Source organism: Lampetra fluviatilis, chromosome 31 (genome assembly GCF_964198595.1).
Source record: "Lampetra fluviatilis chromosome 31, kcLamFluv1.1, whole genome shotgun sequence".
NCBI classification, from domain to species: domain Eukaryota; kingdom Metazoa; phylum Chordata; class Hyperoartia; order Petromyzontiformes; family Petromyzontidae; genus Lampetra; species Lampetra fluviatilis.
In genome coordinates, this window is record NC_136305.1 from 1,474,738 (window position 1) to 1,486,450 (window position 11,713).

At 48.6% G+C, this 11,713-nt stretch overlaps 1 protein-coding gene across 2 annotated transcripts in view; it reads right to left on the bottom strand.

Annotated features, from left to right (window-relative positions):
* Nucleotides 1-11,402, bottom strand: part of LOC144943565 (poly(rC)-binding protein 3-like) — a 33,215-nt gene extending 21,813 nt beyond the window's left edge. Inside the window, exons 1-2 of one of the 2 annotated variants that reach the window (XM_078871165.1) lie at nt 11,364-11,402; nt 3,576-3,731 (exon numbers count right to left, since the gene is read on the bottom strand). In XM_078871165.1, coding sequence (XP_078727291.1) covers nt 3,576-3,644 — 69 coding nt within the window. In that variant the 5' untranslated portion in view covers nt 3,645-3,731; nt 11,364-11,402. Of the gene's footprint in view, nt 1-3,575; nt 3,732-11,123; nt 11,187-11,363 lie in introns of those variants that run through there. The other variant, XM_078871166.1, reaches the window with a different exon arrangement.
* Between the last annotated feature and the right edge of the window lie 311 nt (nt 11,403-11,713).

Here is an 11,713-nt window from a genome sequence, read left to right on the forward strand (position 1 = left end):
GGGGTGACCGCGCGCCACCGCCGCGTTAAACACTTCCAGCGAGCACCGGCGACGGTGCCGCACAGTGGGAGCCGGACGAGGGCGGCCGTTGTGGTGGCGGTGCGGCAGGGAGTGGAAGTGCTCTCACGTGTCTCAGTGAGACGAGGCTCAACCACAATCGCCATCGATTGACCGACCGACCAACCGACCGACCCATCGACTGACCGATCGATCCATAGATCAACCGACTGACCAATCCATTGATCGACCAACTGACCGATGCATGGACCCATCGACCAATTGATCGATCAATCGACCGACTGACCGACTGACCGACCGACCGATCAACTGACCGATCCATCGACCGACTGACCGACCGATCAACTGGACCGATCCATCGACCGATCAATCGACCGACTTGACCGCGTCCTCTCTTGCACTATCCCCCTAACTCTGCCAAATGGCACAGTGTGCCAGCTGCGCTGTTACGCCCAAGGGTTCGTCCCGGCGTAAGTCACCGTGACGTTGGTGTGATCGGAGGTGCGGGAAACGGAGCGCCGCGGTGTTTGGAGCATGTTCCTGCACCTGTGCATTACAGGGGCGAGGTTCACGGCTCGGAATCCAGTGGCCGCCCTCACTATTACCGCCGTGTGACAACCATAACAATACGACTACAACGTGCCGTCGGCTTTACGGTAGACGGACGTTAAAGATCCCCTGACATCATTCGCTAGAGCGGTGCCATCGCGTGCCGGCGTCAAGGTCCAAAGTAGACAAATTAGAAAACTACACCGCAAATTATTCAATATTCTTTCGTATGGCTGCTGATGTAGATGCAGGGCAACAACGGCAACTTCACATTGAGGTGGTCAAGTCAGATAACTGCATCAGGAGCAGCGGAGTGTATCCCTGCGATGTCCCCTTCGTATTTGTGGATGGGGCATTGCGTCGTTATACGTTGTGGTTATACACACAGCGGCAATCATCACCGCCTACTTGCAGACTAGTTCCCCAGGGTCCCTCTTGCAAATGAAACTATCCTGGTCTCTTGAGCTCCCACCTGGTTAAACAACATTCATTTGAAACGAGTAACCTGTCTTTTTGGTTCTTTCGGTAAAGTCACGTAGAATTGAAATAATAAAATAATAAAAATAAAACATAATAAAATAATTCTCACGACGTTTCGGCCACAACGCAAGTAGCCGTCCTCAGGTGGAGAACAAGTCTGGGGCTTGTCATTCAGACGCTGTCTCCTCGACAGACCTGTTCTCCACCTGAGGACGGCTACTTGCGTTGTGGCCGAAACATCGTGAGAATTATTTTATTCTGTTTTATTTTTATTATTTTATTATTTCAATTCTACGTGACTTTACCGAAAGAACCAAGAAGATGAATCCCTGCAGTCACGAAAGCTTTAAATCGAGTAACCTGATCAAGGCCTACTACACCATCAAGGGACAGGGCTTTGGGTGTTTTTGTGCTTTTGGTGGTCCCGTGATCATTGAGGACCTCAGCTTTCCACAGACTTAACAATCCGTTTTGGATTGGAATTTAAATGGTTGAGGGCTTTAAAGTCCTGCCTCATGTCTCGAAATGTCTTACTGCAGGTGTATTATTAGTTTATTTGTTTATTTTGCATCATCGTTTAAGAGAATGCCACCCTTTTGTAAAAGTAATGTGACTTGAGAATGCGGTTGAAGGTGTTTTGTTTCAAAACTAGAAGTTCTACTGTAGTAGTAGGTTTTTACCCTTTTAAACTGGTACAAAACTGACACCTTTATTCAAGGCATCATGTTTGCAATAACCACAACACAAGTAGTCAAAAAAGCAAACAAAAAGAAGCAACTCTGATAATGATAATAATATGCACTGTTGGTGTTGGTCCAACACACATTGGGGACTAGGCTCTAAAGAAAGCCGTTTCGGGTGTGGACCAATCAACTTCAAGGACAGTGCATATTATTATCATTATCAGAGTTGCTTCTTTTTGTTTGCTTTTTTGACTACTTGTGTTGTGGTTATTGCAAACATAATGCCTTGAATAAAGGTGTCAGTTTTGTACCAGTTTAAAAGGGTAAAACCCTACTACTATATTTTGCCACTGGTAAAAGAGATCTCATAGTAGAAGTTCTACTCTCATGATTTCCGGCTCATTTTTCCACTTTCCTTTGTACTGAAACTATGAGAGATAAATAACTGAGACTTGTTTTTTTACCTTTTTGCATATTTCTCGCTTCATCTGGAACTTGCAATTGACTGGCTACCAAACTGCACGGCACAACCACGACCATTTCACACCCGCCAATCAATGTAACAAAGCTCTGCAAGCTCATAAAACATAATTATAATTCAACCACGAATTTTGTATTTAGTTTTGCGACATAGTGTAGGAACCTTGAAGTTTGTCTTAAGAAGTGCTGTGGTTTAAATGTAAAATTCGTAAAAAAAAAATTGGCGAATACCTTGGAAATAAACTTCGAGGTACAATTAAGAGTTAAGAGCCTGAGCATGGTTGACTAATATTCCTGAGGTCAGCGAGGCCTGGGCACGTGCCAAGAAGAGACGAAAAAGGATTGTTACCTTTCCTATAATTTGCACTCCTACTGTGTTTGTACTGTTTGTTGTTGTATTCCTCCAGTGTGAATACATATTCTGAATGTGATTCTGAAAGAGTAGAGCTGTGGAGGTGGCACTGGCGCAGGGTAGAGGAGACGCGATGGAACGAGACATGAGGGCGGTGGATGTGGCCAGAGAAGAGACGCAAAATAGAGAAGCATGGAGATAGAACGTTTAAGCAACCAACCCCATCAAACAATGGGACTTTTAGCTGAAAAGAAGAAAATCAACATTGACCAGTGTAATGACACGGGAAGGTTACGGTCATAACAAAGCAATCAGATTTGCATCCATAGCGTGTCTAAGTACAATTCCATCCCAAGACGCCGCACAAAACAGCGTGACATAGGCATCACGTAGACGGTAAACATAGACAGCACATTTAGATTTAAAGCTTTCGTGACTGCAGGGATTCATCTTCTTGGTTCTTTCGGTAAAGTCACGTAGAAGGGAAATAATAAAGGGAAATAATAAAATAACATAAAAAAATTTCATTTTATTATTTCCCTTCTACGTGACTTTACCGAAAGAACCAAGAAGATAGACAGTACACATTTTAAATATACATTCGAGAAATGAGACAGAAGAGTAGAGGAAAAGGCTAGAGCCTGAAATGGAATAGTGGCAGGGAGCCACCAGCACGGCCGGCTGGAGGGTAAGAGGACGAAGTCCCATCCTGTGACGGCCACAGAGGAGAGGGGCCACCTCCCACTGAGCACAGGCCGGCTGTGGGTTTCGACAGGAGGTCCCTGCCATTGGTGAAGGTGCAATCCCTGTCGTGCGTGTGTCGTGAGCAGGGCTTTATTTCAGACCGGAGCTGTCCAGGGTCTAACCCACTCACCCCACTCCCCGCGCTGTTAGGGAGAACGCGGGCGGGAGTGGGAAAGGGGGAGGGGGGGACGCCTGGGAAACATTCTGTGATGAGAGATTAAGCTCTGGCCGCGAGTGGTGCGGTGGTGCCGTGCGGTGCCGCCACTCGCCTTGCCGTGCATGAGCAGGCGGATGGTGAGCGTCACGTTGAGTCCCGACTCGGTGATCTTTCCCTCCATCCTGCCCGGGACGTAGCGGCGGGGGGTGCTGGAGGGACAGGGTTTGCGGGGATTGCTAGGGGGTTGGTACGGCAGGCACGGGTACACCTGCGGGCACACACACGCACACACGCACGCACCCCAGCCGCGTCAGACAGCGCGTACGTCCTTTTGCAATCGCGACGAGTTAATTTCCGATGGTTCCTGTCCTGAAAATGATTACGTAAAAAGGCAAACCACGTCCAGTATATCTCCTGCTATGGCTGTGGCTGCACGTCATGTGCCAACTATTCCAGTCCACCAGTGACCAGGAAAATATTCAGGGAAAAATTAAGCCCCGCTTATAGATCCTAGGTATGATTGTGTGTGTGTACACCCGATGAGTGACTGCATGATGGTGGCTAGCACACTGAGCTGCAAACTCGGCCAGCCATCTCGGTTCAGTGGTGAACGACAACTGACCTGGCCCTGGGGGTCCTCTGAGTCAATTCAGCCTCACATGAGCACTGGGAGCCAGCGGTGGCCGAGCATGGTGCTGATGACGCCACCACCGTTTGTGCCGCCGGTGCAGCTTTAATAAGGTCTCGCGAACAGCAGTCGCCCAAACGGTGTGGCTTTTGCGGGAGGGGGGGGGGGTGGACGTTGTCTTTGTGCGTGAAGAGCAGCAGCTCCACTCCCATTGCTCGTGGCTTCGTTGCCGATCTGGAGAGGTGCGATGTTAACCTCGTGCTCAATTGACACCCTTGCGAAGGAGATGTTCTCCCTCAAGGGTGTTTCCACGTCAATTATTTTAACTAATTGATTATGAGCACACATACACATTGTTGCGACTGCCTATCTGGTGGAGAAAGGGATGATGGAGCCACATCGATGAATCCACCAGCACGCTTCATCGGAGATTACAAAACCCACGGTGGAGTTTGTAACCTGCTCAACCTGGAGTTTTGATGGTAATAATAACAATGGTCTCTATCCAGGAAAGCCCGAGCCTCAAGACTCTTTGTCGGGAGGGTCCTGCATTCGGATGTTTGGCCATTTACAATCTCGAGTGTTTAGCTTCGTGTGGGAGGAAACCGGAGGACCCGGAGAAATTCGACGCATGCGCCGACAACACCTGCCAAGCCCTCTCGATCACCCGATCACTCGTCCGAGTACTACCCAGGCCACAACCGGCTTGGCTTCTGAGATCCGACGAGACCCGGTGCGTTCAGGGCGGTTTTGATCGCGGCCGATCGATCGCCGCTGTTGATGTCGTCTCACTCGGCACCACTGCGGCTTCCACAGAAACGTCGCTGCCATCACGTCCCTCCAAGCACCGCATCGCGTCCCGTACACTACAACATCCCCCCCCCCCACCGCATCGCGTCCCGTACACTACAACATCCCCCCCCACCGCATCACATCCCGCCAAGGGTGGCACAGTCGGGTTTTTTTTACAATCGGGTTTAATTGTCTTTTTATATTAAACCCGATCATCTGAGATTGGGAGAAATCCGGTTTAATTGGTTCTAATTGCAGAACCGCACTTCGCCAACTTCTCAACGATGGGCTTCGTCCATTCCAAGCGAAGGAACTCACTGGCGCCCACGATTGTGGAGGAGAAGCTCGTGTCCATCAAGACCAACCTGCCCGCCGCATTCTACGACTACCCCGTGCCCGACGGCCCCCCGAGTACGATGATAGCAGCACCGACGAGGAAGCAGCCTAAGCCTTGGATCAGAGTTTCGTATTCATTAAACCAGGTTTTGATTCCCAGAAATCGGGTTTAATTGTATTAAAGAAAAAACCCGATGGCTGCCGCAGGAAAAATCGGGTTTTTTCCACCCATGCATCCCGCACGCCACAACACCCCCCCACCGCCAACGCAAACGCCTTCCTGCCTGATCGATCACCTCTGCGTCTCGTCCCCTGAGTGACTCGAGTCAGATTCGACTGCACTAACAAGTGTCGCGGATGCTGCCACTGGATCCTGTCGGAAGGGGAGAGGCGGGGGGTTCAGCTGTCGTCTTCACTGGCCAGCTTTGAACATTGCCTTGTCCCAGTTGTGCCTCGCTTAACACAGCCACCGTTATAATATCTCCACAAACGATTTTTGTCGATTTTACACCAACTCTGTTCTATTGAACGTATTATTAATGTGTGCCCAGACCTCCTTATACAGGGCTAAACATGTGAAATAACGTGGCCCCTGTTGTAGACATCACGTCTGTTAAAAGGCTGATCGCTTTTCGACTTTGTTTTTGTGCATTCTTAATGTGTTTTTTTGCAGGTTAAAATTATACAGTACCACAGTACTGTACTTCCTCAAGTTTTACTGAAAAGCTTCCTTTCATACAGTGTCTCCGCTGAATCCGTGCAGGACTCTTATAACCCTAAAACCTTTTAATCATGTTGATTTGAAATAAAAAAGATAAGGTTTTCTGTAATCCTTGCATGGCTAAGCCGGGTGGTGGCTGTACAGATGGCTCTAATCCAGGTCCCAGCGGCTCTGAAGAGTGGTGGGACACCAAAAACTGATCGGTCAAAACGCTGGGGTAGCTACTCCACCCCCACTACCACTGCCATAATAACCACGACTACCACCACCGCCAATCCAATATCTACCACCCTGACCACCTATAAACTAATCTAAACTACGTCTTATATCACCAGGTAAGGCCCACTGAGCTATATAGATATTTTTTTAGAAGCGATCTGGCCACAAATGACAGCTCAACGAAATGGCTCATCGTGTGGAAATGTATAGCAGCCAAATATTCTAAAAGCACGATTCTAAATGTGGAGGGAAAAATCGGAGGACCCGGAGAAAAATCCACGCGACCACGTGGAGAAACTCGCAAACCGCAAAATAAACAGGCAGCGGGGTCGCGATCGAACCCACGACCTCCTGGATACCAGACGGGGTCGTGAACATCTCGCCACCGTGATGCCCCTACTACCATAATTACCATCACAACTACAAACATTACAATCACCACCACCACTACCTCCACTGCCACCATCACTACCTCCACTACCGTGAACAATACGACTGTCACTACCACCACTACCGACACTGGAGACTCAAGTGCCTGCTGCCGCAGTACGAATGCGGTGAACGTCGCACAAAGGAACGTCTAATCAGTACGCGGAAACATCGCTCAGATTCACTCCGCATCTCCAGAAGCTCTTGACTGGAGATCAAAACTTATAAAATCTTACTGTCAAATATTGCAATTCCTTTATATGACATGATCACCATCACCAGCAATGCCACGAGCATTGTCACCACTATAACCACCGCCACTACTATCACTGCCATCACCACTAATGTCACCACAATTATGACCACCACGACCACCAACACACAACACCACTACCACCACCACCGCCATCACCACTAATGTCACTACAACCATGACCACCACCAACACGACCACCAACACACAACACCACTGCCATCACCACTACCATCACCACCAATGTCACCACAACCATGACCACCACCAACACAGCCACCAACAAACACCACCACCACCATCACCACCAATGTCACCACAACCATGACCACCACCACAGTGGCGTCACTAGGGGGGTGCGGACCGCACCGGGTGACACCATCAGAGGGGGTGACACCAAAATGACTGTCTAAAACATTTTTGTGCAGTGTTTCTGCAGAAATTTATAATTTTTAGTAAAAATAATATCCCTGTAGTTAGTTATAACAAAAAAAAATCGTAAGCCCAGCTTACATGTACTGTATCAATATACCTACAAGGCTAAAACTCGCTGCTAATTTACTTTTTAAACGGTTTAACTCAACTTGATTCCTCTGTTTGTCGTGGTCAAATCTTGTAATCAAAATTTCGTCCACTTCCCGTTGTGCAATTAATTCCACATTTTGCACGCGTACTCACATCCGGTGACAATGCATGCTTGAATCAAAATCGGCATCAATGAATCAATTAATTCGCTACTTTAAAGCAATTTACATATTGTATGGACGCATTAATATATATTTGTGTGGAGGTCAAAAACGCCGCGGTCCCTAAACTGTGGAATCGGCTTGCACAAAACGCAGGCGCCGCGTGTCTCAGGCGCCATTGACGCACTTCTCGACCGTGAGTTAAACGAAGTTGTTAATAAAACCGTTGTTTAAAATTTTTTTTTTTTTAAAGAGTTTATTTAACATTCTAATGCGCTCCGGTCAGAGCTCTCATTGTTACCCAACGACAGTGACGCTTCGAGTCACGTGGTCTCGTCTGCACGCGCTAGGAGCACGCTGTTGTGTTCGTCGCTGCTCGTGTTTTTATTGTCGCTGATTTTGTCAAGATTTCTGGTGTTTTAGCTACAATATTGTGGTAATTAGTATTTGTGAACCTGTATCGATAACTTTTTTGAGAATGCAGTCGTAATTAAAGGAAATATTGTAATTTTAAGGTGTAATTTTAATTTTACTCTTTGGTTCTTTCGGTAAAGTCACGGAGAAAGAAAATAAATAATAGAATACGACGTTTCGATTGCAACACAAGCAACCGTCATCAGGTGTGAATGAATGCAAGCTCGGAGAGAGACACAGACACGGAGAGAGACAGAGAGAGAGTGTGTCTGTGTCTCTCTCTCTGCGTGTTTGTCTCTGTGTCTCTCTCTCTGTGTTTGTCTCTCTCTCTGTGTCTCTCTCTCTGTGTATGTCTCTCTGTGTATGTCTCTCTGTATATGTCTCTCTGGGAGCTGCATTAATTCACACCTGACGACGGTTGCTTGTGTTGCATTCGAAACGTCGTATTCTATTATTTATTTTATTTTCTTTCTCCGTGACTTTACCGAAAGAACGAGAGAGTAATTCCTGCAGTCACGAAAGCTTCAAATCAATTTAAATGTTGCTAGTTGTTGACGTCACTACTATTGCCATCACATTCAGTGATATACGGGAATTACGATTTACGAGTCACATTTGTACAAAAAAACACGACTCAGGGTTCTGCTTCTGTACGGTCTGGTGCGGGCAGAGGTCACGAGGGGTGACTCCAACCCTGGTGACGTCACTGCACCACCAACACGACCACCACCAACAAACACCACCACTACCACCAACAACACGACCACCACCAACGTCACCACTACCACCACCAACATGACCACCACCAACACCACCACTACCACCAACACCACTACCACCACCAACACCACGACCAACACCGCCACCACCACTACCACCAACACCACCACTACCACCAACACTACCACCACTACCACCACCACTACCACCAACACCACTACCACCAACACCACCACTACCACCAACACTACCACCACTACCACCAACACTACCACCAACACCACCACCACCACCAACACTACCACCAACACCACCACCAACACCACCACCAACACCACTACCACCAACACCACCACCACCACTACCACCAACACTACCACCAACACCACCACCACTACCACCACCACCAACACCACTACCACCACTACCACCAACACCAACACCACGCCGACCTCCGCCTTCGTCGTCTCAAGCGACATCGCAGCGGGTCAAGGTGTGGTCACTCGGGTCAAGGTGTGGTCACTCGGGTCAAGGTGTGGTCACTCGGGTCAAGGTGTGGTCACTCGGGTCAAGGTGTTGTGCTACGCTGTGCCTGTCCACAAACAGCGGTGACATTACCTGCCACATTACTTATTGCTGCAGCGCATGGAACGTGCCACGGACACACGGGCAAGCGATCGGATATGCATCGAGAGAGAGATATATTGGTTTACATAAATAGCAGTTGATTCTATACATTAAACACTTTGTTTAAGATTAGGATGCAAGATATTACAATCACAACACACTGCCAACTGTACATTCAAATTATAGGAACCTGCGAAATACGAACGGGCGTGTTAGCGCACGATGCATTGAAAAGGCAGGCCCCTGTAAATCAAACGATTGCCGCTTGAATCCTTAACAAGCGAGACACTCTAAGACACTTTAGACATTCTAGACACTCTAAGACACTTTAGACATTCTAGACACTTTAGACATTCTAGACACTCTAGGCATTCTAGACACTCTAGACACTTTAGACACTCTAGACACTTTAGACACTCTAGCCACTTTAGACACTCTAGACACTTTAGACATACTAGACACTTTAGACATACTAGACACTCTAGACACTTTAGACATTCTAGACACTCTAGACATTCTAGACACTCTAGACACTTTAGACACTCTAGACACTTTAGACATTCTAGACACTTTAGACATACTAGACACTCTAAGACACTTTAGACACTCTAGACACTCTAAGTCACTCTAGACACTCTAGAGGACTGACTCTGCACAGCCGAGCAGGTCTATATCGTCGCCTTGACGGTGACCAGGGCGTCCCAAGTCGTGGGGGTGAAAAGGGATCGTCCCACTAATGTCTGGCAACTCAAAATGATTCTTGAACAAGCCTCGCTGACTACGACGACAACGACAGCGAAACGGTCAAAACTGCTCCACACTTTTGCTAATTTAATAAAGTGACGTTTACACTATTAGACCTCCTTTACCAGTAGCAAAATATAGTAATAGGGTTTTACCCTTTTATCTGGTACAAAAACTGACACCTTTATACAAAGTGACGTTTGTCTAGAAAGCCAACAGGCTGACAGACTCAATTATATTTAAATTGTACGTGGAAAAGACTAATGCGGGTCTGTTTAACTCGAGTAGCGACGATTATTTTTCGTTTTGTTTTTAACAGGGTACACACTCGCTTGCGAAGCAGGCCTCCCCCCCAGCAACGCTCACAGCTCAGACTACAGGCGACTCGCTATTTCCCACAGACGTGAGGCCCAACCACCACGATGAAAGACGTCTTACACAAAAACAAGGACGACATTCCCCTCAAAAGAGCCCAACGAACGGCGGCCTCTCTACCACGGACGCCGGCCCCCAGCGGACGCCCGGTGGGTGTCAGTCCGAGCCTGGCGGGGTGCGGTGACCCCGGCGGGGTGCGGTGACCCCGGCGGGGTGCGGTGACCCCGGCGGGGAGCGGCGGTGTCGCGCTCCCTTCACAAATCACTGAACCCGAGCGGCAAGAAGCGGCGTCGTGTCGGCGGCAGCCCTCGAGAGCCGTGCGAGTCGGACGGGCGAGGGGAAGGTCACGCGAAGCGAGAGGGCCACGGCGCGGGCAGATGAGGGCCAACCTGGGCGATTCCCACACGTCTGGGAAGACGACGCGGTGGCGTGGGGAGAGGGGTCAGGTAGAGAGCTACGGGTCAGAGTGTCCAACACAAAGAGACGATAATAAATATGGGAAGAGGCCTGTGGAGCAACGAGAGAGGTCGGAGGGGGGGGAGCCAGGTGGATCGACTCATCAGAGAGGGCAGCGGGAAGGCCCGCGAGTAGCGAGAGGGCACACGCATGGCAGGAAACCACCGAGAATCCGAGAAGGGGGCAAGCCACGCGGGGGCACGCCGACAAGGAGGGTGGCAAGGGGGGCACCCGGGGGAGATGGGAACGGGGAGGCCTACCGACCGCGGCGGGAGCAGGGCACGGCGTCGCGTGGGGAGGCTGCGGAGGCCGCAGTGGAGAGGCCCCTCAAGCGAAAATCAAAACCTGAAAGCCGCTTAGGCAGCTTACGGCGATGGCTGCTCTAAATAAAAACCCTTTTAATCCGTGCGACAAGCAGCTCTTAATGTCCCATCAAAACAAATAAGTACATTTATAAATAAAGGGACCGCGCACTTAAATATCAGTTGCCGAAACAGGACCTCTCAAACCGTGGCTCGATCTCGGATGTTTTAGCTCAGCGGAAGACGATTGTTTTCCTCGCTTGAATGCCAATCAAGAATGGTAATGATGACATAAATGGGCTCCAGGGTGATGCTTAATAATGCAACGCGATGACATGTTGCGCGCTGCTGCAGGTCATGCACACTGAGATGTTTCCAATTGTGTCTTTGTGTCAAAAAAATTGTTGCCAAACGTAACATTAAATTCAATATGACTCGCTAAAATTACTATGATATCCTCTGGTTATTACTGTGTATATATATTGAAAAAATAGTTATGTTTCCAACTAAATTTTAAAGATTACTTTAAAAAAGAGCTAAGTTTTGAG